This window comes from Capsicum annuum, chromosome 11 (assembly GCF_002878395.1).
Source record: "Capsicum annuum cultivar UCD-10X-F1 chromosome 11, UCD10Xv1.1, whole genome shotgun sequence".
Classification (NCBI taxonomy): domain Eukaryota; kingdom Viridiplantae; phylum Streptophyta; class Magnoliopsida; order Solanales; family Solanaceae; genus Capsicum; species Capsicum annuum.
The window spans coordinates 15527626-15555312 of record NC_061121.1 but is presented as its reverse complement, the minus strand read 5'-3'; the positions used below and the strand labels follow the sequence as shown (position 1 = coordinate 15555312).

Below are 27687 nucleotides of genomic sequence, written 5' to 3'. Positions count from 1 at the left end.
CTAGTTGGTTGGTTACCCATTCTACAAAGCAAAATTTTGGTCCAACTCTTAAGCGAAATTATATAACGACTTAAATACAAACTCAATAACTATTTTAATCAATGTCCTTTTCGATTTAACCACATGCAAAATTTGAATAGCACCTCCTATAATGATTATACTAAAAAAGAAATGATTACTTTTTTCGTAAACCAAATATTAGTTACATTTTTGGTGAACCAAATGCCCCTGAGTGGGAAAATTTGAGAAATAGAGATAATTTCAGCTTTAATTATCAGACATAATAATTGTTTAGTGAATCAATTCACTTTGTATTGATATATCAGTTAACTTATAGCTATTTTATTTATCACTTTGTATTAGAGCGAACGGGAGAAATAGGTTAGTGAGAGACGGTCTCGCCCTTCTCTAACTTCAACTCTTCTCTTCCCTTTACGGACCTCCTACGCACTTTCCACCGCACCTATAATGGCAACCAAACCCTCTTACAAAGACATCACCTCCAATACCGTTCTGTCCTTTGACCAACCTATGACTCCCATTGATTTTGATGTTGGCTTATCTGACTTTGAAGGGGATTTGACTAACCTCACCCTTGATGAGAAACTCAGAATCTAAATCACCATGACAATTCTCCGTTATCCTAAAGGTTTTTGGGGATAAGCTTACTCACCAATATCTAAAAACCAAATTAGATGCTTTGTGGCATCTCTCTGAACCGCTTTGCCTAATTGATCTGGGTTATGGATTCTTCACCGCTAAATTCAAGAGCAAAGACAGCCAGGAAATCGCCTTGTAACGGGGTTCATGGTTTATCGCTGGCAGTTTTATCTCAGTTAGAAAATGGGAGCCTAATTTCGTACTGAGCACTTCCAAGATAGACTTCACTGTGATCTGGGTTCGCCTACCCCAATTACCCACAGAATTTTATAACCAATCCATTCTTGAACGAATTGGCTGGAAAATCGGGGTCCTTCTTAAGGTAGACGCTTGCACATCCTCTACAATTTGAGGTTGATAAGCACGAATTTGCGTACAAATTGAATTGGGTAAGCCGGTTAAGACTTCGATCACTATCGGAGACCACAAACAACAACTTCTGTATAAAGGCAAGAGAATCCTGTGTAAAAATTATGGGTGTTTAGGACATATCGCCATTTCTTGCCCTGAGAAACGTCCTCATCCGGTCCTGGCAACTTCCTCCTCCACGATATCTGAAGATTCTCCAGCTTTGGTAGTTGATCCATGCAAAGAGTGGAAGACTATATCCTTTCGAAAGCGATTTGGTAAGAAGCCTTCTGATTTGTCTCTCCATCGGATACGCCAAGATCGAGGTAATGACGCCCCTATCCCTGCTCCAGGTAAGTCCCCTAACTCTCTCTCCCTTGAAGCGGTGGCATCCATGAACGTCGACAATACTCCCCAGTTAGGGCTCCCAAACTCAGTTGGGCCTTCTCGGGTCATCAATGTTACTGGATTGCTTCAGTGTCAATTGGGCCAACTCGCCTCTTCTACTAATGTTAACACTCATGGCCTAGATTATAATCTCAATAAACTCCCCCCTTCTTCTCCCCTGGGCTTAAACCTCAAGCCTAGCCTTTCCTTGGGCCCAACCCCTCCAACTATTCGTACTCTCACCTTAGGCCATGATGAGTTAGGCCCATTTTCTCCCTCAGAACCCGTTATTAACTCGACCCATGATAAGCTATCTAAATACCCCTCTTCCAATTATAATTCCCACTACTTTCCTTCTATTTCTAATACTGAAAAGAAAAAAGATTTACCCCATGGGACCCATCCCTCATCAAATGATTACTACCCCTCAGCTTCGTAATCCTCCACTCATGTTGTCAATCTCTTCCTCTTCCCAGAGTGATTTGATAGCCAATAATCATTCCATAGACAAGGCAGTTAATGCCACTATGTTTTCCAAGACAGAGGCTCTTCACATTCCCCTTCAACCTCTTAATACCACTAATGGGGATGCTATGCAATGTTCTTCCCTTGAGCACAATGAGCACCTCTATCCCGAACATGGTCACTATCACCACAACCCCTCTTCCTCTCTCTCACATGCCAGCATCCTAGATGAAAGTTTGTCTAGTAAGCCAATCAATCCCTCTCCACTTTTAGTGGGAGGGAACTCAAGTCATAATTCTGCTGCAAGACCTGCATTACTTAGCTCTTATAGCCATGGAGTTCCTTAACCAGGGACTCCAAAACTTTGGTCCAAATGTGTGGATGACCACTCTCATGTAAATTCTCCACCCATCCTTTCAGATGGACCTCAACCCATCACTCATCACAGAGATGATCACTAGCTCGAGCCTCCCATTCTTTCCCCTACCAAACCACACTCTTCTGGCAGCGGGACCTCATTTTGTGAGGCTCAATGGGGAGGGCCCCTTCTTAATAAATGTGATCTCCAAGAGTCCACCCCCTTCAAATCCTCATCTGAGCATAGAAGCCCTGGAAAGAGAGAAAACACTATAAGCTCTCAGAGAAAGCAACGTGGAAATGGAAGCTCTACTTGACCAACTGAGAATACCCTGAACGGTTGTTCTCACTTTGGAAAAACCTGTAAACCTGGTCTTCGAGGGGCTACTCAAGAACTAGTTATTGTCCTCCCCCCTCTGGATATATCAAGGGTAGAAATAGGAATAGGTCTATTAAACCCTATGATAGGGGATCCATGCAATATCAAGATCTCCTCATTCTCCGGGAAAAGAAAAAGATTGGAGCTACCCAGCCCTTCAGCCCCTTCGAGGAAAGAGAAATCAATCCTTCAGGAAACCCAACAACCTCTACTCATGAATAATTGTCTAATATGGAATACTAGGGGTGCCAAAAATGCTGAATTTAAGGGTCATTGCAAATCCCTCATAGGCATACATCAATCTTCGGTGCTTGCCCTTCTAGAGACCAGGATGGCTGAACATAAGGACTTAGCTATTGAATTGGGCTTTCCTTATTTTATTCAATCCTCTGCTACTAGCTCCTTGAGTGGGATTGTCATTTTTTGGAAGAATAATGCTATTTCCATAAAAGAGATTTCTATACCCAAGACATTCATGCCACTGTTAAGGTAAGTTCTCCTCCTTCTTGTTGGATTCTTAGTATTATTTATGCCAGCAATATTTTCTCCCTTAGAAAAACCCTTTGGGATCAATTGATGTGTTTTGCTAATTCTCTTTATACTCTCGATGGAACTAGTTGGCTTATAGGTGGTGACTTTAATGAGTTATTGAATGCTTCTGAGAAATTTGGGGGTAATAGTATTAATTATTATAGGGCTTATATTTTTAGAGATTGTTTGAATCACTACAACCTCATTGACTTGGGGTTTAGAGGTAGTAAGTTTACTTGGTCAAATATGAGGTAGAGGAACAAACATCATCTCATCTTAGAAATACTTGATAGATGTTTAGTCAATGATCATTGGATCCACCTTTACCCTGAAGCTTTCATCCTCTACTGCCCCAGAACCCACTCTGATCACTCCCCCTACTTCTCACCTTTGCTAGAAACCCTTTCACTACTCCAAAACCTTTCAGAGTTGAATCTATATGGTGTAATCATTCTGATTGTCCTCACCTAGTGGCTCAATCCTTTCCTACTAATTCTAATCTCACCAGAGCCACTTTAGACTTTGTTAACACTGCCACTGCTTGGAATAGAAACTCTTTTGGCAATATCTTCCACAATAAGAAAATCTCGTTAGCTAGGCTAGCTGGAATCTAAAAATCTCCTCACTACCCTATTAGTTCTTTCCTTTAAAACTTAGAGACTGAGCTCACCATTCAATTTAGCTCTATCCTAAGAGATGAACAAGATTTTTGAATGTTAAAATCTAGGATAAATTAGCTCAAGGATGGTGATCAGAATACGAAGTTCTTTCACACCTCCACCCTTAACAGAAGAAGAAGGAACAAAATTCTCTCCCTTCATGATCAGGGTGTTTTAATCCATGACCAAGAGGTATAAAAGATGTCATCTTATCCTTCTACTCTTCTCTTTTCAAGACTGATCATCTCCCAGCTCATCTTAAATACCAGAGAAACCCCTTCCTGACATGCTCTGCTCCTTCCTCTGGCCAGTCTCACCCAGACTCTATCCCTTTCTTAGCTGAAATTAGAATATTTTCTTCTCTTTCCAACTTCTTAAAGCTCCGCCTGATGGTATGCACCCCTTCATGTACCAAAGGTTTTGGGATATCTTTGTTTCTCTCCTCTTATAATTTTGTACTAACACTTTCTCAAATGGGCTTATGCAAAAATGCAACTGCTTCAAGAACTTTAGACCTATTGGTCTTTGTAATACTCAGTACAAAATTATCACTAAAATTATTGCTAATAGAATTAAGCCTTTTCTGCAATCCCTCATTGGAGAAACTCAAGCCAGTTTTCTGTACAAGAGAAGATCCTCTGATAATGCAATTATAGTTCAGGAGTATATTAATCATTTCAGGAAAATGAAAGGTTTAACCCCACACATGATCCTAAAAATTGATCTTGAGAAGGTTGCTGATAGGCTAGAATGGTCCTTCATTAGACAAGCCCTATTTTTCTTCAACTTCACCCCCTAGACTCTCTAATATTATCATGTCTTGTGTCTCTTCTTCCACCATCTCTATCCTTGTTAATGGAAGTCATACTCCAAGTTTTCAACCTACAAGAGGTATAAGACAAGGGGACCCCCTTTCTCCCTATTTGTTCATACTCTGTATGAAACTTCTGTCCAGAAGAATCAATTATGAAGTTGATACTCTACAATGTCACCTCATCCAAATCAACCACAGGGGGCCAACGATATGCCACCTCTTCTTTGTTGATGACTTGACTCTTTTTGCTAGAACTGACTAGCTCAACTATGCTACCATGGTTAAGACCCTCCATAATTTCAGCACATTTTCTGATTAAAAGGTAAATGTGGAGAAATCCAAAGTGTTGTTCTCCTCGAATTATCTTCATTCCACCAAAACCTCCCTCTCCTCCATCCTTGGCATAAAAGCTAGCAATACTTTTGATAGATACCTAGACTTCCCCATCTTTCAGGGTGGGCATAAGCTTTCTGACTTTCAATTTATCCTTGATAATATCAGTAATAAACTTGCAAGTTGGAAAGTCAAGTTTTTGAATATGGTAGGGAGGACCACCCTTGCTAAAGTCTGTCTTAGCAGTATTTCCAGTCATGTCATGCGATACATTCTGCTTCCTAGAAAGATTCATAATAGAATTGATAGGGCCCAAAGGATTTCATTTGGGGCTTCACTATAGAAAGAAGGAAGATGCATATGGTTAATTGGGCTACCATCACTCAGCCCAAGCATATGGGTGGCCTTAGCATACAACAGGCCCACATTAAGGAAGACACCCTCCTTTGTATCCTATCCTGGAGACTCCACTTCAATCCTTTCTTCTTATGGGCTAGAGTCCTCCAGAGAAGGCATTCCAGGGGAAAGTTTTCCTCCTCTTCCTCTAGAACCTGGAGAAATGTCCATAAAGCATGGTCCCTTCGTAAAGGGATTATCCAGTGGTCTGTTTACAATGGCCACAACATTGATATTTGGAAGGATAGATGGATCCCTTGCCATCCCCTCCTGAGATCTATCATCCAAGGCCTTATTCCTCATCCTACCCATTCTCTCAAACTCTTCTTTTTCTGGTAGAATAGAAATTAGACCTTTCATTTCCTATTTTTTTATATTCTTAGAGATCTTCAGCTTAGCATGTACAACTTGTTTAGGCCTGACCCTCTCATTGCTGTTGACACCCCCCTCTGGACCCTCACTGGAAATGGATTATTCTCTTGCAAATCTGTTTATAAGTATCTGGTATCTATGACCCAAACTTATACTCCTAATCCCTTTTCTTTTGGTTGGATTTGGAAGCTCTCTGTGCCTAACAAGCTTAAATTCTTCCTCTGGTTTCTTCACCACAACAGCCTTCCCCTAAACCCCATCTTTGGTTATAGAGGGATCCACATAACCCTCTACTGCCATCTCTGCTCTCATCAACTTGAAGACATCCCTCACCTCTTTTTCAGTTGTCCTTATGCCAACTCTCTTTGGCATGAACTTGGCCAGTTTTACCAGGGAGATCATGACATTAATCCTCACATGTTTCATCCTACAAACTGGAATTCAACCTGGATGCTTTTTAAGAACTCCAACTTTAACCATCTACTCAATTGGTCAACTCTCTTACCCTTCTGCCTCTGGAACATATGGAGGAATAGAAACTCCAACATCTTCAATAATAGATCCTCCCCCACCTTCTTCAAATCTGCCTACTCTGAAGCTGTTGAATTTTTCCAACTATGCTCAAACTCTATTCCAAAAAAACCTATCACCATTCACTTAAGTTGGATTCCCCCTCCTAGACATTACTTTAAACTTAATACTGATGGCTCTAGTCTTGGTAATCCTGGTAAAGAAGGTATTGGTGGTGTGATTCGCAATGCTAATGGTGATTGGGTTCTGGGCTTTGCTCAATCTTTCCTCCATGCTACTAATAACTGGAGCTTTTTGGCCCTTTGGAAGGGCCTTCAACTAGCCCTGCAACATAACTTAACTCCCATTATAATTAATATTGATCCTGAAGACATAATCATCATGTTGAAATCTAAGAATGCCCTATTTAACTCCTTTATTCATGAATGCAGGTTGATGCTTCAAAGGCTAGGAAGACCTCCGGTCCAGCATAGTTACCGAGAACAAAACAAGGTAGTAGATGCTCTAGCAAAGGAAGGTCTGCAAAATTTTTGTATCCCCTCTCCCTTTTGTAGCCCACACTGTCTGGGATGATAAGATAGGAAAATCCTTCACTAGAATTATTTCCATCTCTGAGATGCATGTTGAGCGTCAAACTGTGTTTGTTTTGGAGCCGGACGAAGTACTTAATGCATCTCTACTTTGTCAAAAAAAAAAAAAAGATATTAGAGCAAATGGATTCAATAAATATACAGTTAATTATATACATACAAAATGAAACAAATAAAATCTAAATTCTCGCCTTGTATTATATTATTTTGAACCCTCGCTATTTTTCATTTAAATACAAGACATGTATTTACTTTATCAAGTAATTTTTTCCTTTTTCCTTCAAAAGACAATTTTTGATGTTTTAATTTTGCGACATATAAAATGTAAGGACATTTCAAGTGAAATTCTCTTTTGAGATCTTGTAAATATTAGAAAAATGACATATTTTCAAACTTAGCATACTAAAACATCTTAATAGTTAAAAGAAAGGAAAATCAAGTGAGACCTCATTAATGGTATATAATGTTTTCAAACTAGTTATTTGTGTTTGGTTGTCAAAACTCTTCAAAATGTTTTCCTTGAAAAAATTGTACGCAAAATTGTACGCTTCAGGGTCGTTTAGTTGGAAAAGAGTTATCTCGAGATAATTAATCTTGAAATTAATTATTTTGAGATTAGTTATCCCACCATATATATGAAATAACTTATCCCATCACTATGATGTAAATGTTGAAATAAATAATCCCGATACTAACTAATACCTCACACCAAACATGGGATAAATAAATCCATTTTATCCCAAAACTATTTATCCCTTATACCTCACATCCAACCTCTTATGACTTAAAGCAGAAGAAAAAAAAAATCCGACGCACAAAGCATCTCGCATTCACGTAGGGTTTGGAAAAGTGACTGCTAAATATTCAATCAAATTTTAGAAATAAATACATTCATTACATGGAAAAAAAAATTTACATAGGGGGACTTTTTTATTGCCACAAGGAGACAACACATTGTCTGCACAAATAAATAAACAAATAAACTTTCCAAAAAAAGGATAGAAAAACAAATGGCCACTAAAAATAACAACCAATTACTACCAACTCATAATTAGAAAGAAAATAAGAGATAAACAGGCTTTTCATTATCTTGCAACTTACTCCATAGCTGGTTTAACTGATGGATCTTTGAGTTGAAGCTCTTATGGATATGGACATTAAGGTCTCTGATAAACATATTTTGTTCTTGGATCCACTATTAGGCCCTTACCTCCATTCACTTCCAAATCATGCCTGCAATCACAACATGAAGTACACGTTACACGAGGGGAGATCATTGTGGCTACATAGGCTGATCCGGGATTTAAACTGAAGGGGTTCTATTTTATGTATGTAGTTCAAGAGAAGGACCAGCCCGTTGCACTAAGGGCCGGAGGGCCGGACCATAAGGGTGTATTGTACGCAACTTTACCTTGCATTTCTGCAAAAAGCTGTTTCCACAGCTTAAACCTGTGATCTCCTAATCATCACATGGCACCAAGTCAGCAACTTTACTAGTTACTCCAACGATCCCCTTCTGTGTAAGTAGTGTGCTCGTTACAAGGGAGATAATTGTTGCCTATGTTGCTCAGGACTATTTGAAAATGTAGCGAGGTACATGACGAATCCTTCAAAAGTAGTTCATTTTTGGAGGATCCAACAAAGGTACAACAGCCTTTTTGGAGAGTCCAGCAACATACACTGTTGCTACTGAGGCAGATCCAGGATTTAAACTTGATTGGCTCTATCTGTATGTCCTTTACAACTTAATACATTGCATGACAGAGATTATGGGTTCGGAATTCAATATTTACTGAAGTTTCAGTGATTATGCACACAAATGTATCTAAGCTCCATGTTGAAAATGTGAAGTTCAGCTGAACACATATTCCATCTGCCTCGAGTTACTAACATGTGAAAGCGTCAGAGCTCGACAACAAATTCAGACCATAGGAGGCAATAACCAGCCTAAAACCAAGATAACCAAGTAGTAACTATTATCTTCCCACCCAATAGAGCAAAATTATGGACAACGCCTAATACTACCATGAAATCGCATGTTGCACTCGGTCCTCTTACATTCTGACGTGATAAATGAAGGATAGTGGTATGATAACTTAACTGGAATACAAAATCTGGAATCGTTAGTTGTTCACGAGGAACATAGCGGAATAGCTGTAGAAGACGATCAAGATATACTACCTTCTTCCACACCTGCAGATTAGTTACCCAGAGATAGGTTAGAGAGAAAATGGAATGAAGTTTGTTTACAAATAGTAATGGGATTACACAAAAAGAAGAAACGGAAGGTGCTAAGAAAATAAGTACCACATTATCGACAAAGAGTTGCAAACCAAAGATTGAAGACTTCAGTCCAAAAGTAGGATGAAGAACGTATATTGCCTGCTCACAGAAAAACGAGATTTAGAAAGACAAAAGAAACAGAAATAACGTTCAGCTTTGGGGAACCATAGAAAGGACAAGAAAGTAGGCTAAGGTGTTGCCTACATGAAGGTTACGCTGGTGTTTCCGTCCAAGTATTTGTTGTAATCTCTTCATCCATCCCAGATCTGGTTGCCTGTTTTTTACAACGAAACAAAGTTCGGAAACATCTAAGAAAAAGTACTTCCAAATTTTAGGTACAAAAAAACCTCGTAACACCAAAGTAAGAAACACATTTTGCATGTCAAATTCCACTTTGATTTTGGCCAAACACAACTGAACCACCAAAGTAAAACAGATCAAAAGTTTATTAATGCACATTAGAAAAGGATTCTTTCAGTGAATGCATGGAGCTCAAGGATTGAATTAAAAGAAAAAACGGGGAAAAAACTATTTTGAAAGCTTCATGATCCTCATCAATCATATGGACATGGAAAGCTGTAGAGAAAAGGATCCTCAAAATGACGACAAAAGGAAAATAATGATGTCTGGCAATGCATACGCATTAGCTCTGAAGCTCATACAAGATGTTTGGAAGATAGTGAAGATTTTCCTATCATTCTGGTCAGAAAAAGAACTAAATCTAAATTACTGATTGTTTCACTTATAGTAATCAACAAACTTCACTACGAGTTTTATGATGAGGTCTATCCATCATAAGGACATCTGCCAATGAATATACAGGCCAGAAGATAATACTTACATCTGTAAAGATGCTGCAGAGTGAAAATACACTATTGAGTAAGGCTTCTGAATCAAAGGCTCAAACTCCTGAAATGTGGTGAGCAGAATAACTATTTACTTCCAAATCATGCATGAAAAATTTGAAGTAAAACAAATTATGAATCGTACAATTGATATGGATAAACCCACACAATCTACCAGAAAGTATCACTACCTTTACAACGTACAGAATAAATCTCTCAAGATCAAGACATCTTAGCAAGAAATGTGCTCCCACGACTACCATAACTGGACGACCCTCGCTATCAACCCCTCCTCGGTAACTGAAAACATAGCCAATGAGCAACATAAGTTTAACATAAGCATGCGAGGCTTATTCATGGATATGTTAATAACAATTCAGTGGTCTATTACAAAAACAACATACCCCGTGTAACCCCACAAGTGGGGTCAAGGGCGGAGGCAAGTAGGCTGAGGTTATGCTATTTATAAATGGTTAAAAAAATTATTTTTTATGTATATATAGTAGATGTTGAACCCCTTTTGATATCTTCGCGTGTTTACTTCTTCATATTTTGAACCCTCTTAGTGAAAATCCTGGTTCCCCCATTGAGTGGGGTATGGGGAGGGTGGTGTGTACGCAGCCTTTTCCTACCTTGTGAAGGTAGAGAGGTCGTCTCCAAGTTATCTATTGTCATGTTAATTTAACAAAACCTTTGCATGCAATCGGGTATATGCAGAGCTCGACCTTCTTTCACTCTATTCAAGTGCATATCTGAGCCTCCAAACAGTTTAGATGCAGGTTCCAAACAATGATTGCAAAGACATGGTTTACAGAAAGCTGCTTACACGATTTTCATTTCCGCGATTTCTGAAAGATTCAGAGAGTTCGCTTTTGCAAGATATCTAGAATGAAGGGTATATTCTTCTGCAGCTGATAAAGCAGGTCCCCCAAGGTCACCATATCCAAGCATTTTAAAGCAGTTCCAACTATTTTGTGCTTGGGCTGTTTTTTCCCATTGTTCTCTACGACGCTGATCTGGGTCTTTGATCAGGGACATAAAAGCAGGATCCAAAAATGAATCCAAGTAGGATGAACTCCTGCTTAAGAAAACTTTTTTTAGTCTAGCTTAAAGATATATAATCAAAAGTTATATGTCACACAAATACTTTTTCAACATGTAGAAACTAGATAAAGAACAACAATAATGGAATTTTTGATCAAAGTAATATTACACTGTAAAAGTAACAGGAAGTATCTTTCTTAGTGTAATTTCCTCTTGATTATAATCTACAACCAGAATTCAGGGCAGCAATATGATCAGAAATAGCTTGAAAATAAAAAAAATCTCCCTCGGACTATTGTTAAGAATAATGAATTATGGTTTTCATTAATGAGCAAACAGAATGATAAGCTGTAGCCTAAGTACAAAAGTGCTTTAGTTTGACTCTTATACTGGCATGGAAACACATTAATGTCGAGTGATCTCCTTGGTTATTAATAATCGAAGCTGATGCCATCTGGATGAAAATGTACTTAAGACAGTAAATTTAAGATAAATATAACGTAGTATCTTACTTCTTGATTGAGGCCAAGAAAGAGAAGAACTTCCACCATCAAAGGATTAATAAAGTGGAATGCAAGAAAATTTCCAGCAAAACATTGGTGGAAAAAGTTAATCTAATTAAAACTCAGAGAATGCAGCACTATCTTCAGCTACAAAAAATGAAACAAAAATTCAATCCACCGAGGTAAGGCTTCGCTCGGAAGATTCTGAGAACTCTCAGACTGTCTATTGGTACCATTGGACGTCTGTGTTAAGTCATCTTTGCTTTGGATCGAAGGTTGTACCGTGAGCCCGCCAGTTTGCGAAGCGACACAAGTCAACTTTCTTTGGAGATTTTAATAATAACATAAAAAAATGGAAACTATCTTAGTTTGGGAAATATTGGAAGATATAACAAATATATACTCCAAGTTGGCGGCATTCAAACAAAATCACATCCTAATATGGATCCTTGTTTTGTCAAAGGTAGGCCTACGTTGCATACAATCTGATGATAAATGATCCATTTTAATACATTCCGAATTTGGAATAAACATAAATTTCATTCAGCAAAAGTGGTTTAGAGGGCTTAAAACAAAATAGGTTGATCGAAGCCTAAAATTAAGTAGAGGGGACGGCCACAAGGGCGTACAAAAAGATAGGCCGTGAGGCACTTTTAGGGAATATGAGAAGGGGTACAATGAGCGAGGATAATCTGAGGCCACGTGTAGCCGTCGTCGTCATCATCACTCAGATCATAAGATGAAACTCTGGGGATCCCATGGAGTTATATTTGGGCTCTGGGTCTGCTCCACTACCCATCCGTCTTCATTATATGTGATGGAACCATTCTCTGAACCCTCCTCGGGGTCTTTCATCTCTTCTTCTTCTGGATCTTCCTTAAGATCCTCTTATGGCTCCTCCGAATCTTCCTTAATCATTGGTATCGAATGGTTGATGGAACTGCTTCATTGTACATGGTGTAACGAGCTCCATGTGAGGGACTATCTCTAGCCTAACTCAATTGACTAACCTGGTGTCCGTGAGTCCTCCAAACCCCTCTGCACTCGATTGGGCCATGAGGCCTCCTATAGTTCACCAGACATAGTATTATTCTGGTGTGCACCATTCTTCTTCCCCAATGCTGACCACGATCATATACTCCCACTTTGTTTGCAAATTCCTTACTCGCGCTGTTGGGAGCAAGACACCACAACCATCCTCGTGCAATGCCACAACCGACATAGTGATATATTTTTGAATAATACCAGATTGCCTCAAGACTCGGAGGGGCATATGGCTGAATACTCCCTAACCCGATCAAATCAATGAAATGTAGATGTCGAGTCGTTAAATAGGTTGTTCCAGCTAGCCAAGGATATGAAGTCCCCTGTAAAAAGATTAGCTAAGAATGTGTCACTCTTCCTCTCTAATGGGTGCATGCCAATACCTAAACCGTCCCTCATGGCTCTGGATTTTATTGAGTGTGTCTATGCAATAGTCCATGTGTTGGGGACGCTGGTAAAAGTGCTTTATGGCCCAAGTGCAAAAATAGATCGCAACTTTCAAAAAGATCATGTGCCCTTGAGCACGTCTATAATGATCGTAGTATCTCGGCAAGAATCATATGACCTAAGGTGAACCCATGCGGCTTTGCAAAAATTTCCATGACTACAGGCAAAAGGTTAATATTGATCCGGGGCAATTTCTTTAGGAAAACCACAATTCCCAAGAAAGTCATCAAAGACTCGAGCTCGCATATATTCCCACCTTCCACGGGAGCAAGCAAAGTCATCCTGATATTGGTTAGATCTCTCACAATGACCATACCTCTGAAAAAGGTAGTCCAACGTCACTGTTCTGTCTTCTAAGTTCCTTAACAAGGGGTAAACCTGCAACCCTAAGAGTTGTAAGAATTTTTTCCCCTGCCATCGATGACGGGTGTACTAATCTCCCTTCTCTGAGTGGTACGTCAGCAAACCCACTGATCTCCTCTAGGTTGGGAGTTATCTCGAAATCTAAGAATTTGAAATACACAGTAGTTGGATCCCAGAATTCCATCAATAGAGTGAGAAATGTCTTGTTGGCTCAAATAACCATAAGTGACATCAAAGACCCCAAGTGCGCTCTAATCTCGGCCCCATATGCCACCTGAATGTTCGGCAATCATGTTTGAAAGTTGTGTGGAGCTGAGACGACCATTTGGATGTTGGGCAAGTTTTGATTAATATCCATCTAAAAAAAAAGGTAAAGGTACGAAAAGTATGTTTGTTCCAAATCCGTCGTGTGTAAGCTTGGATTATTTATATGAGTTACCTGTGCCACCCATATATGCCGCCGGACCTCCTACTTCCACAGCACCAGGTGTGTTCAAAGACCCGTATGAGGTGGATCAATACGCAGAAATTGAGAAAGACACACGATCGAAAGAAGAAGAGTCAATAACTACACAGCTTTATGAGCTTTATGGTCTGAGAAGGGCATTGAAAAGCTTGCAAGTTACTAGGGGAACCATGAACCTAGACTATGACGACTTGTGCATCCATCCAGACGATCATATACCAGTGGGGTACAAGCCACCTAAGTTCGACGATGGGAAGGGTGATCTCCATGCACATCTGAGAGCTTATTGTGACAAGTTAGTCGTGTAGGTAAATGAGAAGTTAAGGATGAAATTCTTCATCAGGAGAAGCTCTGACTTGGTACACTCGCCAGGATCCTCACGTGATTGGCATGAAATGGCTTAGGATTTCATGAATTGCTTTAGGTTCAATACCAAAATCACTCTGGACAGATTCTCATCAGCCAACTTACAAAAAAAGTGGTCTGGATCATTCCAGTTGTACGCACAGCGTTGGAGAACTGAGGCTGCCAGGGTCCAATCCCCGTTGGACAAGGGTGAGTTTTCCAAGTACTTATCCGAGCTCTAGAATGTACGCACTTTGACAAGATGATGCCCATGATGAGTCAGAAGTTCGAACAATTGGTCCAGATGAGGGATTTTATAGAAGAGGGGATCAAGTCAGGAAAAATTCAGTCTATAGTCTCATTACCGTCTATGGTCACATTGGAACTTCTTTATCAGCTCTAGGGACATAAGGTGGACTACGCATGAAAGGAAAGGTCAGGTCTTCAAAGCTGGAACAGTGAAGGTAGTGGCAGTACAGAAAAAAGAAGATGGAAAATTGTCCCAGCAGTAATTTGGTGGACCATATGGAAGGAGAGAAAATTGAGATGTTTTGAGAGCATTAGCAGTCCTTTACATAGGATTAAAATGGACTGCATTTTTTGCTATTGGTACAGTTCTTAGTACATACAGGATCCTGTAGCTATTATAGATATTCTAGGTTCCTTGTAAGATGAAGTAGGACGGGGAGCCTTGGAGTAACTAGTAAAGTTACATGGTGCAGCCATGTGACCAGGAGGTCACGGGTTCAAGCCTTGGAAACAGCCTCCGGCAGAAATGCAAGGTAAGGCTGCGTATGATACACCCTTGTGGTGGGGCCCTTCCCCGGACACCATGCATAGCGGTAGCTTTAGTGCACCAGACTGTCCTTTTTCTTGTAAGATGAAGTAGGACCTAAAGATAGATTCTTTTGGCTTTCTGGCTACTGAGTTATACTCAGCCGTTTACAGCTCTATATTGTATATTTTGCGATCCCAGCCTTTAGTGCTGAAGATTTATATACAAACTTGCAGCCTTTGTAAAAGAAAAGTTCTAACTAACTTTAACACTAAACTGTTAATGCAACCCCACTATTCACATGATATTTGTTGCGGATGAACTGCTTATTTTGTCACTAACCTTCTGGACAAACCAACATTACTGGCAGATAGATCAACAGAAGCTTGGGGGGTCTTTGGACTAGAGGTTTTTGAATTTGGCAAAGGTTTTATTCTTATTTTACGTTCAGCTGTAGTAGTCTCTCCATTCTCATCCCCAACATCTGCAGGAAGTTTTAACCGGGCAATTTCCTCCTCATGATTATTCCGAGGGAAGTAGAGAGGAAGCAATCTGTAAAATAAAAGATACTGTGAGCTTTAACAGAAGAGAACAATACACACATAATTCCTGCATCCCCACCAATATAGGCAGAAAATAGTGTACTAAGTATACCTCTTATATATCTCCGTATCGGATGACGTATTCGTACAGAAAACGACTGCCTCTATTTTATCTTTCTGTTTCTCAAGAAACCGTCGTACAGTTCCTAATCAAAGCAACAAAAGACGGAGCAGAGTTTAAGAAGTGGCAGATAAAACATCTAAACACATGGTTAACATATAAAGAATCTCAATCTTTCTGATGGACATTCCATCATTTTTTAAGTCTCAGCACAGAAAGAATTGTCTTTATTTTTAACTTGAAAATCAAATAACGAACAAATAAGAGCTGATTACAAAAACAGAGAGATATCTCACTTATTGCAACATGAGCAGCTGGTTCCCGCGGATAGCTTTTAGCTTCGGTATAGATACAACCCATTGCAATGCTGCACCACATAAACCAACATACTAAGTAGCTTCTTTTTAAATATTTGAAACAATAAAAATCAAAATGAAATCAAGGGACTAGCTCTCCTTTTCTCCTTTTAATAAACAAAATCATGGCATTAATAACAAACTGTAGAACATATGACTATTAGACAACCTCTGTAGCCCGTTTTCTATAAGAAGTTCAAGGCAAGAGCGATAGCAATGACTTAGAGCATTCTCAGCAGCAGTGTGGTATTTTACCGCGTACTTTGGACCAACAGTGTGAATGACCCTCCTGCACATGAAACGCAATCAGCAGTATGCCAAGGCTTATGATTATGCTGCATTTGTCACCATGCTAAAATTGTGATTGAATATCACGAACTAAGTAGAAAGGGAAAGAGAACACTAGCTTAATTAACTGCAATTTAGTATTTCTTTTCATTGATTAACTACAAATTATTAGCAGCTAAATATGGTGATACAGGAATGCATTTAATACTACTGCCGCTCAATACCCAGCCATCGCCATTCAAATACAAATTTAATTGCCATCAGCATTTTCTTATTCGTAAAGTGTAAAAAGTAAGATATATAGAAGGTGACTTCAGTTCTCATCAATTGCTCTGGGAAAAACATAGTACTAAGGCATAATGGCATTGAATTGGGATAGGTAGTTCAGCCACCGAACCACGATGTCAAAAAACATGATTTAAGACTTATTTAAACTCTCAAATTTTCAGATCCTCGTATAGATAATCTAACATAGGTAGATAATGTTGTTTGTGACCATGTAACTTCATATCATTATTGCCAAATAGTAATGTAGCTTGGATCTCACATAGCAATTCCATAACCAACTCATACACTATGTATTATGAGATTCACGGGAAGTAGACAAGGTCATGGATATCCCTGAACAGTATGTAGATCTCACCTCAATTTTTTCCTACTGAAGACCCTGATCACAGGCCCCCTCCCCCCTTAAATTCTTTTACTCTGTGAATATACTCAAAAAGTGGATATCAAGGGAAACAGCTAAATTTATTAGGGGAGATCTCGAAATATACCAGCCCATAGTGTTCTGATTTTTTGATTAGGACGCTGGTGATACCATGATCATTGAAGGTATTACAAGGGACTAAAAATCACATGGAGGAAAGTTGTTTCAAAAGACATGGAATTTCTCTGGATTCTTGTGGATTTAGCTAATAATATAACACAATGAAAGCAAAGCATCCATACAAGCAATACCAACCAGTTGTAGTTAAGGATTGTTGTTGGTGGTGCATTTACACTGGGCCTGATTTTTTAAAGGAATCGTTTAAGTTTGGTTCAGATCATATGATAATAAAGGGATAGATGTGAGATTTTTTAAGAATCCATGTTTTGTCCTAAAAGATAAATAATTGAGTACTGAATGAACTGTGCCCAGATGGAGTAGAATAGATGTAGGGTATTAACAAAACTGACTTCAACTAGTTTGCGATTTAAGAGCCATCGTTATTCCATATGTAAAGATGAGGTATTGCAGATAAATTAAAGAGAAAGACAGTCATAAACATACTCAACAATAATGTACAGAGTTGAAAAATGTAACCCAAATCACCCACCTAGCAGGAAGATCATAAGCATTGGTAACTTTTGCCATTCCTGTCCGGCAGCCTCCCTATGAAACAGCATAAACCATACATAAATCATTCTAGAGTCAGCATCATAAGTTGAACAAAGGTAAACATTTGGAAAAGGGGTTATATAGAATCCTTCAGCTGGAACAAACGAAAAGTACAGAAATAAATGTAAAGAAACTGTCTAAGGTTTAATTAGTTTCCACAATTATGCTTCTGGCCCTATTTGGGAACCCGTTCAGGAATTAAGCTAAAAAATCTGGAAACCATATGACACATTCAGGAACCTACGAGAGTAGCACATTCTTCTGCAAGACCAGGTCCAGCTGCAGCATGCAATCCAGGGCTACTGTGTGCTTCATCTAAATTCTGTTGAGCACAAAATTAAAGTATAATTGTCAACAATTCCACTGACAGAACAGCGTTTTCTTGATGTACTTGCAACAATCATAGTAGCATTGGTCTCTACATTTCGACAAACATTCTAATTAAAATTGCACAAAATAAAACAAGCGCAGCCATATCTTAAATAGACGGTATGTGTGGAAACAATTTAATCATCACATTGGCCTTATAACCTTTTGGAAGATGCATATTGGCAAAACGATATTGTCCAACAGCCTACACATACATGCTTCAGTTTCTAGGTATTTCCCGGTTATGATAAACTTGCAAAGTAGAAAGAGAATGCAAATTCAAATATATATTCCTGCTCCCAATGTTGGTGGAATCAAAATACTTCAACTTATATCACTTTTTATGGATGAAGTACCCCAACCATACTCTCCCCACCCCTTAAAAGAAATAGAAACATGGTTGAAAAACATCCCACCTTTTTGGATCTTTAAAATCTTCTTCTTTTATAAGAGTGGTGTCCAGGCCAACTATGCACCTCAATTATTCCACCGTGTACCTGCTACCTCCCACCAGTACATATGGCGGATAACTCTGCTCACCAAGGCTTAGGTAGATGAGAAGAGATCATCTAGTATTTTTTGAATTTGGATGCTCAAATCTTTAAAGTCTTAGCTCAAGAAAAGGCATCTAACTTTAAGCATCCTCTACTCCCTACAGTATTTATTGGAATCAGACACAAAAATAAGCTACTTGGAACTCAAAATTTTCAAGGTAAACCCAAAATCTATAGCTAATTTGTTGGGTACAAGTTCATGTTTCTGCCACCATCTCAGATGACCAATGCAAGCACACATACTATTTAATCCCTCAGTCTCCACATTAAAAAAAAAAAAAATATGCACATTGTTGATCCACATAAGAAGCAAATACTACACACATCAAGAAACCACATAAAGATAAAAACAAAGAGCACAACATAGAATTATCTAGAAGTTACTTCTCACCTCATTTGTAGAGTTAACAACAGCATCCACCTCGAGATTCCAGGGGTCTCCTCTCCACAGGTATATCTTGGAGTTAATCTCATGATCCACGGGAAACTTGGAAACGATACCATTTGCATTGCCCTCAGACCCTGAAACAGATGACAAAGGATCTGCATAGTCGGAATTCGGATCTTCATTCTCGTACAAGTACCTAATGTCAGAATCAATCCAACGTGGAACTTGGTCCAGTGTCACCACAGAATCTCCACTATCAGTAGGTACTCCGCCTCGGGTAGTAGTTGCCACAGGCCGATACATAATTTTCTTCTCTTAAATCCAAGTTCACTTCCTATTCCTTCATATAGAACACAACATTCTCCTTTGTTCGATTACAGCTAAAGTCAAACACGTACTGAAATTTCAGCAACCTCACGTGTATTCCACTAAAAGAATTGAATCCCCTGGAAAGAACAGAAAGTATTACACAATTTCATAGACAAGACAAAATACCACAAATTTAGGCTGGGAAAAAGCACAATTCCCATTAAAAAATCAAATCTTTACATCTAAAATTGCTCATCATACTGAACTAAGCCTCAGCTCCCACAAATTCAATGAGAAGATATATCATCATTACTACATCAAAATCAACAACCATGACACTCTGTTTGAAGCCACAATTGTAATCTAAAGCAAACCTCGTCTGAAAATTAAATCAAGAAAGTATATAATTGATCAAACTTTACATTCTTCCACGGATTCACTTACTATTCCTTCATAAAGAACACAATATTCTCCTTCGTTCGATTACAGCTAAAGTCAAACGCATACTGAAATTTCAGTAACCCCACGTGAATTCCACCCAAACAACAGGAATCCCCTGGAAAGAACAAAAAGTATTCCACTAGTTCATACATAGGACAAAGTACCACAAAAATTAGGCTGGAAATAAGGATATCCCCCCAATAAGAATCGAATTTTTACATCTGAAATTGCTCATAATACAACAATTTCAAACAAATTCAATGAGAAAAAATATAATCATTACTACATCAAAATCAATCTAAGCTGAGGGTCTATCAGAAACAGCCTCTCTATCTCCACGAGAAGGCCTGCATACACTCTACCCTCCCCAGACCCCACCGTGGGATTAAACTGGATATGATGTTGTTGTCGTTGTACTACATCAAAATCAACAACCATAAGTTGCATCCAAAGCAAAACCCATTTAGAAATTAAACCAAGAAACTATATAAATGATCAACCTTTACACAATTTTCACCTCATCAGAGCCTATACCTACAAAACCCAATTCAAGAATCACAAGTTCCATAACCCCACAAAGAAAAAAATCCAAAAACCCCAAAACATCAACAAAATCATTAACAAAAAAAACACATAAATATTGTAACTTTTGAGAAAAAAATTCAAGAAAATTACCTATAAATGGATGTAAAATTTCAAGAAGACAACAAGCTTAGGTTCGCAATATGAGAGAATTTTGCTTGTGGGGTTGGGGGTAAGGGGTAGGGGGTGGGGTCTTAATGAGTTTTTAGCCAAAGACTGAGACACCCTTTGGAGATGGGGGAGTAGATTTTATAAAATTGGGAATTTTTTAGCTTTATGTTATAATTGTGGGGTTGTTTTGTCATTTTTTGTTCTTTGTAATCACTGTTAAATAATTTTTCTTTATTTTGTCAGATGCCCTCTATATTCTTGTCAGAGTTTCAAATAAGGACCTTTATGAATATTCCTCCTTTTTCTTTTTTTGGTAAGAAAATAACTTTTCCATAAATTTTATTGTTCATTTTTATTTTTAACTTTCCTTATAAATTTCGGAAAATTTCATTAATAGCTTAGTTTAAAGTGTCATTACGAAACATAGCTACAGTTTGTGTAAATGATTATTATGTTGTATTAGGCGAAAAAATTGTATTAGATCGATATTAATTGTATAATGAAGGTTGTATTCTTGTGGCGGATATCAACTGTATCAAGCAGGTATCATTTATAACAAGAAGATTATATTCTGGTGGCGGGTATCAACTGTATCAAGCGGGTATCAGTTGTATCAACAAAGCTAAAAATGCGCGAAAAAATTGTATCAGTGCGCGTGTATATCGTGCAAATCCAAAACATAACTATATTTTATAATTTTTATAATTAAACTATACTATGTATTATTAATACTCCCTCCGTCCCATTTTAGTCAATTATCTTATTGTAAATACGCGTTTCAAATTACTTATCCACTTACAAAATCAAGATAAATTAATTAATATTTTCCTATTCTACCCCTACAATAAATATTCTTTGAAAGCCGTTAATGTGATCGCATTTTTCATAAATGATCCTGGTATTCATCAATATAGCTAAAGGGTAAATTAGTAAAATCACCTAAATTGGAAGAGTAAATAAACTATAATAAAAGTACAGCGGAAGGGAAATATATATAGCAAAATTGATAAGGATAACCAAAATAAAAATAAACAACATTAATACTAAAAATTTAAGAAATAGATAATGCTATTACAATAATACTAGTACTAGTAAAGGAGAAGGTACAAAACTTCAGTATTGTTATATGAAAATGCCACTCCCAAGCTCATAAGTTTACTAATGCAAGCTATTGAACAATGCCAGAATGTCCCTTGACATGTTCTGTTGCATATTAATGTCTTGGTTCAATCAAACTCACCCTCTCATAACGCGAATTTTCGTCATTATAAGGTTCAATGTTCACTCTTTGCATCATCCATTTGCATTCTTGAGAAGTCGAAGAGTGGAAACTAGATGGAAACTGGAACTAACATTGGCGATAAAAGGTTCATATATAGTTGCGCGCGTTCATTCTACTCCGGCCTTCTGCTTCAACATTGCAATGAAGTTGTCCCTATCTTCTGGTGTCATTCCTGCTGCTGAGCAATCTCCAACGCCCCACTCAGCTCCTCGTAAACAATACTTGTCTTCAATTGACCTTTTGTTCCTGAAAGATACACGAACAATAACCATTTGGTTGATGATTCAACAAACTGAAAGAACAACATATGCAAACTTCGGAGACAGGATGAAGGCGGACAATCAACTTATCTATATGGTAATCCTTTCATCGAAAAATTATACTACAGAAATGGGGTAAAACATTTCTTTTGTATATATAAAAACTGTCTGAATGCTCTTGACATAATTGAGAACCAAGTAACTACGATGACTATGAGTTCGGTTGCAAGCTCAGAATCCATAAACTCTAAATTCTAGCTCCCCCTCTGCAATGACAATGATGAAAGTCTCCAAGTTTAACCATTATGCTGACATAAGCATATCGTAATAACATTAGCATATATAATAGGCGTAATACATAAACAAACACTTAAAGTTGGCCTACTTTGATATCGTGTCGGGTGTCCACGAAACACAATGGGGACGAGTTGGAGTGTTTAGTTGCTAGTCGAGACAAAGTTGAGGTGTCGAGATGTGTACTAAATTTGGATGCTTACTAATCAGTTGAGACCAAATCTGAGTGTCCGTTTATGTATTATGCTTATAAAATATGAGAGGTGTAATATGATCAATTAACCGAAAAGCTAATCATTCCGAAGGACAGTCGATGCAAGGAAGAAATTACTTCTCTTTATTTTGCTTGGATTTCTCAAGTAACTGTTTAAGCAGGGGTGACTCTTTGAATTTTGAATCAAGTTCTGCATACTTTTTCTGATTGTCATCTGCAAAATAAGAGCCAATCTTTGCATATCATCTTACTCATGTGTCAGCAGAAATTTTTACGATGTTATTTGTGAATATACCGTTCCAGCGATTAAGAAAGTCAATCTTTGGTAATTCAGGACCAGGAACAGATTCTATTCCGCTAAAACCCGAAAGAAATCCAGCATTCGCTGCAATTGAAACATAATAACATCTTTAGTAACCTTCAAGCACTGACAGCTGAAAAAACGAAAGGATCATGTAAATTCTACGTCCATTACTAAGAAGCAAATAGGAACCGAGTTTATCACGATTCATGTTCTATAGAAATACTATCCAAAAGAAAACAAGAGAATCGATTGAAATAACAAAATGGTTTATCAATCTGCTAAGTTCTTAGCAGGGCCACCGGCATGCCAATAGGAATTCGATGACTCAAACTTCCGTTGCATCTCAAGTTTATACCGGTCCATCTTGCTAAACCTTCTACGCTTACTAATTTAGCAAAATTTCATAGTAGTAACATTTAACAAGATGCTAAACCATAACAGATGCTAACTTGTTGAATCCCAAATGGTGTTCAATAGCATTTGGCTAACTTCCATTATCTGAAGTTTCTACTGATGCAATTTCTTAATGGACAACTAGTAAAGGAAATTTCTAGTGCTGATGCAACTGCCGATTCTAGAATGAGGAGTGAAGACTAACCAATTCAAGCTGTTTGCACTATGCGATGACGATGGTGTGAGGCAATTTGCACACACCTCAATTCAACAACAACAAAAAAAAAAAAAAACCCAGTGTATTCCCACCTAGTGGGGTCTGGGGGTAAGATGTACGCAGTCCATACCTCTACCTCTGATGAAGTAGAACTGCACACACCTCAACTAATTCAACAAAATATCTGCTACCTCCCACCAACAGATGAAGCGGGTAACTTTGCCCACCAAAGCTTAGACGGATGAGAAGAACTATGACCGATAGATACACTGATAAACTTATTATCTAAACACTAATAAGCCTACTATCGTTCTCAGTCTATGCACGAGTGAACATGTATTTTTTGAATAATCTCACATCAAGGCCTTATGTCAATCAAAGCATTTTTTTTGTTGTAATGCGGATATTGGAGCAGCAACTCTATGCTATGGGTGTGGGGAGAGGGTGCTTCGCCGCCTGATAGAGGCAGAAGCGGGAGTCGCTGGAGCTATCTGTGCCGAGCGTTTGATTGAAAGAGCAAGGGAGACAACTCAAATGCCAGCCCAGAGAAAGAGTTGTGCTTAAAAGTGAATGTCAAACTATGTTGGCCCATTGTCTCAAAACTTCGTAGCCAGGGGCAGATGTAGGCTTTAATATATACGGGCGAATTTATGTACAAAATTTGGAACACGTGAACTCGTGGTCTCTCCATAAAACTAGGTATTTTATGTAAAAGTTTTCTAAAACTGATATGATATTATCCATTGGCACTACTACAAGAAGACCAAGTGGTGCACTTTGATTGAAGGTTGGGATCAATTCCCACTTGGTACATTTTTTTTCCCTTCTTTTTTAGGTGATTCAATCATGTTCTAGAATTCCTAGATTCGCCAATGAATATACTTCGACAGAACCAAGTAACTTTAACTTCACTAAATATATAAAAATTTAAATTCTAGGTCCGCCTAGTTCATAGCTGACCCAAATAGGGCCCAGAAGTACCATTATATGTACAGGCTCAATTGAACCCATAACTTTCGAGGCGGAACATAAATTTACTACAATTGCGATAAATAGTAGACATGAGCCCTTTAATGGGATCGGTTGGTACACGGGATGGGATAAGCAAGGATATTTCATCATGGATTGGAATATTCCATGAGATTAGATTATTTCCTAGTAACCTAATATTTTAGTATAAATAGTGCGATAAAATAATCTTGCGATTAGCTGATACCTCAAACCAAACATTAAAGTTAATCCCAAATTTTATCCCGAGATTATTATCTATATCCCACGTACCAAATCAACACCGCTCGCGAACTATATATGATCAAATTTGCTACGACACACTCCAACTTCAAGGGGTTCTATTACCCCTGAACTAAATTTTAGCATATTTTATCAACCTTTTTAGCTGACGTGGCACTTTTTATCAACCTTTTAAGTTGATGTGGCACCTTTAACGTGGCCTTCATTTTATATAATAAATGTGTCACATCAGCACAAAAGGGTAACAAAAATACACTAAAATTGAGTTTGGGGTAATAGGACCCTGTTAAGTTGGAGTATATCGTAGCAACTTTGGATATAGTTTAGGGGTACTGGATGCTTATCTCCTAAATATATAATGAGTTCAATGCTAAAAATCTTAAAAGGTTGAACTCATAAAATTTAAATCCTGAATCCGTCTCTCTGCAGGCAAATAACATCAAACAGTATAAACATAAACAAAAATAGCAGCATATATAACAAAAGGAGCAAAAAGAAAGATCAATCAAGATTACATTACCAGGAGATGACCATAGAAGAATGGCAAGACAAGCAGAAAGTGGAACAAATGGCTTCGAAAACATGAAGTTTTCGGAAGGAGATGGAGGTGAATAAGAGAAAAGATGATGAGTTTCTTTAAGGGAAGAAGCAACTAAAATTCTTGATGGTTTTCTTCTAAAGCCATGGAACACTGATTGGAGTGGTGGATGATGATTGAAGTTAGTTGAAGACAACTGGTTCATTGACGCCATTGGAGAAATATGAGTAGTCATAGTCATAGTCATATTTCTACTTTTGCTAGGCCAAAAAGTAGAAGCAAAAAATAGTTGAAGAAGATAGGGAAGCTGATGAAGAAAACTAACGGTTGTTATCATTTCATTTCAACTAAATGGAAAGTGGTAGTTATCTTTTTGGGCTTGGGCCAATCATTTGCTTGTTGGACCATTTCAACAACAACAAAAACAAATCAAGTATATTCCCACATAGTAAAGTATGGGGAGGGTAAAATATACACAGTCCATACCACTACCTCAAAGGAGTAGAGAGGCTGTTTCCGATAGACCTCAACAAACGTGCAACATGATAAAGAACTTGTTGGACCATTTCAATGAAGATAAATGGAAACTAAAAATTTCACTAATAATTTCACAAATACACAACTTATATTTTCAATATTACAAAAAATCTCAATTCCTTAAATATATTACAAAAATTCCACATATACACAGAATGTTATGTATATGTCGGTTCTGTTATGTATATTAATAGGGACAAAGAGTAATGTAATTAAAAAAGTGGGAGAGAGTGTAATTACTTTTGAAGAACTGGTATTTATGTTATTTATACAAATGGAAAAGGGAATTACACATAATTCAAAATTAAGAGACTATATTACTCAATATTCCTTGCCTTTTTAAAATTTATATTAAATTTTAATTTTCACCTTTACTCTTGATATATATCAACAAAATCTCACATCCTATTTTTACTCCACCATTAACTCATGCAAGATTTTTTTAAAAAAAATTTCCTTCTCTAAAATCTCTCTCAAATTATAATCAATTAAAACATCTTCCATCTCCAAATCATTTTTTTTTTCAAAGATTTACTTTCCTAAAATGTCTCCCAAATTATAATATTAACATACTGCCACCACCAATCAAGCCAAGTCGTACTTCTTCTCCCCTCAAATTTAATAGGGTAACTTGCATACCCTCTGTCAATACTGTCAACTTCTCACTTCAATTCAGCTTGCACAAAAATAACTATATAGTTCGGTTCTTTACTTTTCCGTAGTAAAATTATTACGTACGACAATTAATATCTATCAATATTAGTATTCAAGATAAAAATATTAATTCTCGTTAATCAAACGCAGATACAAGTTGTGCATGGATTTTGTTAATCCGCTTGATACATATATAAAAATATTAATTTTCTGGATACATTTTTATAATGTAACGGTGATTCATATGAATGATACTTTTGTTATCAGTATATGGATGATACATTTGTTGACAGTACATGAGTGATACATTTTGTTATTAGATTATTGGTGATAAATTTTATTGGCAATGTATGAACGATACATTTGCGGTCGGATTATTGGTGATACATATGTCCTAAATATTTCTATATCTATTATATTTAGGAAAAATTACATATATACACATGCTAACTTTGCCTTATTATGTTACATCTCATGTTGAAAAAGAAATTACAAAAATCCCAAATTAATTACTTAAATCCCTACTTTTTTTATTTTCTCTCTCTTCCTTCTTATACATTCCAAACAGTCATATTTTGCTCCAAATGATGTTCCATATTTTTCTCCTAAAATCTTGCTACCTTTTCTCTCCATTTATTTAGTATGTCATCTATGATTATGAGTAGCAGCTGTAATTTCAATTTTACCTTCCCTTCTTCCTCACCATTTCACTTCTCCTTAACCACGAATTCCACTTTCTCTACTCGGAATCCATAAACCCAAAATTATAATTTTTTCTTTTTCAAAAAAAAAATCAAACCCGAATTAATCATATAAACACTCTCAATAACAAAACAAAATCAAATTGAAAAACCCCTTTGATTATTATTTTGAGTAATTCTTTTTTAAAATTTAAATTTTTTGTTGTAGGAATTTATTATGTATAGATCTTGAATAGTGATGGCTTGAAATGTATTCAGATTTCGTACGGCCCTTAAAGGACTGAGTCAATTATGAACTTGTTGGTGTTAGGCGTTGTGGGTACTTATTACGCTATCTTTTTTACCAACTATGGGGGACGAAACTAAAGGCCAAAGCCAAAGAAAATATTTACTGGGGTTTTCCCTTTCACTTATTAAGTTTCCCTTTCACTTATTTGTTAATGATTAAAACAACACATGACTAATTAATCTGACATTATATTTTGAACACATAATATGTTTCCTGTTATGTACCTTTGCTTATAAGTGAATCTTACATTGAACTAAAGACAAATATGTTTTAAATGTATGTATTACATAATAGTATACATGTTGTAAAACGTTTATTACTTGTAAAAAAATTACAGAAATTGTTAATATCATGTACATTTATAATGTATGATG

The 27687-nt window shown here is 37.4% G+C and overlaps 3 protein-coding genes across 6 annotated transcripts; 1 reads left to right on the top strand and 2 right to left on the bottom strand.

The window, feature by feature from the left end:
* Positions 1-160: 160 nt before the first annotated feature.
* Positions 161-20518, bottom strand: LOC107847350 (protein GDAP2 homolog). Of its 4 annotated transcripts, none has more exons than XR_007047204.1 (16): positions 20362-20518; positions 18940-19382; positions 17870-17947; positions 17564-17619; positions 16126-16245; positions 15897-15967; positions 15592-15685; positions 15280-15489; positions 10777-11028; positions 10142-10250; positions 9947-10014; positions 9310-9379; positions 9130-9204; positions 8924-9015; positions 7924-8055; positions 161-6908 (listed from the first exon to the last, which is right to left on the bottom strand). XR_007047204.1 is itself a non-coding variant. In XM_016691545.2 (16 exons), the coding sequence occupies exons 3-16, from the start codon at positions 19237-19239 to the stop codon at positions 7980-7982; spliced, it is 1671 nt and encodes a 556-aa protein (XP_016547031.1). In that variant the 5' UTR covers positions 19240-19382; positions 19690-19801; positions 20362-20507; the 3' UTR covers positions 7658-7979. The 4 variants fall into 4 exon arrangements, 2 of the variants coding, with proteins under 2 accessions (XP_016547031.1, XP_016547030.1); XR_001667445.2 differs by lacking the exon at positions 161-6908 and adding an exon at positions 7658-7780; XM_016691545.2 differs by lacking the exon at positions 161-6908 and adding an exon at positions 19690-19801 and having other exon boundaries at positions 7658-8055; positions 20362-20507.
* LOC107847352 lies at positions 2679-7022 on the top strand. The gene is made up of 2 exons (XM_016691546.2): positions 2679-3085; positions 6664-7022. Exons 1-2 carry the CDS (start codon positions 2679-2681, stop codon positions 6803-6805), a joined length of 549 nt encoding a protein of 182 aa, XP_016547032.1. The 3' UTR covers positions 6806-7022.
* An 883-nt stretch (positions 20519-21401) lies between the features above and the next one.
* LOC107848547 lies at positions 21402-25508 on the bottom strand. The gene is made up of 4 exons (XM_016693338.2): positions 25115-25508; positions 22725-22814; positions 22547-22643; positions 21402-21907 (listed from the first exon to the last, which is right to left on the bottom strand). Exons 1-4 carry the CDS (start codon positions 25467-25469, stop codon positions 21769-21771), a joined length of 681 nt encoding a protein of 226 aa, XP_016548824.2. The 5' UTR covers positions 25470-25508; the 3' UTR covers positions 21402-21768.
* Positions 25509-27687: the final 2179 nt, after the last annotated feature.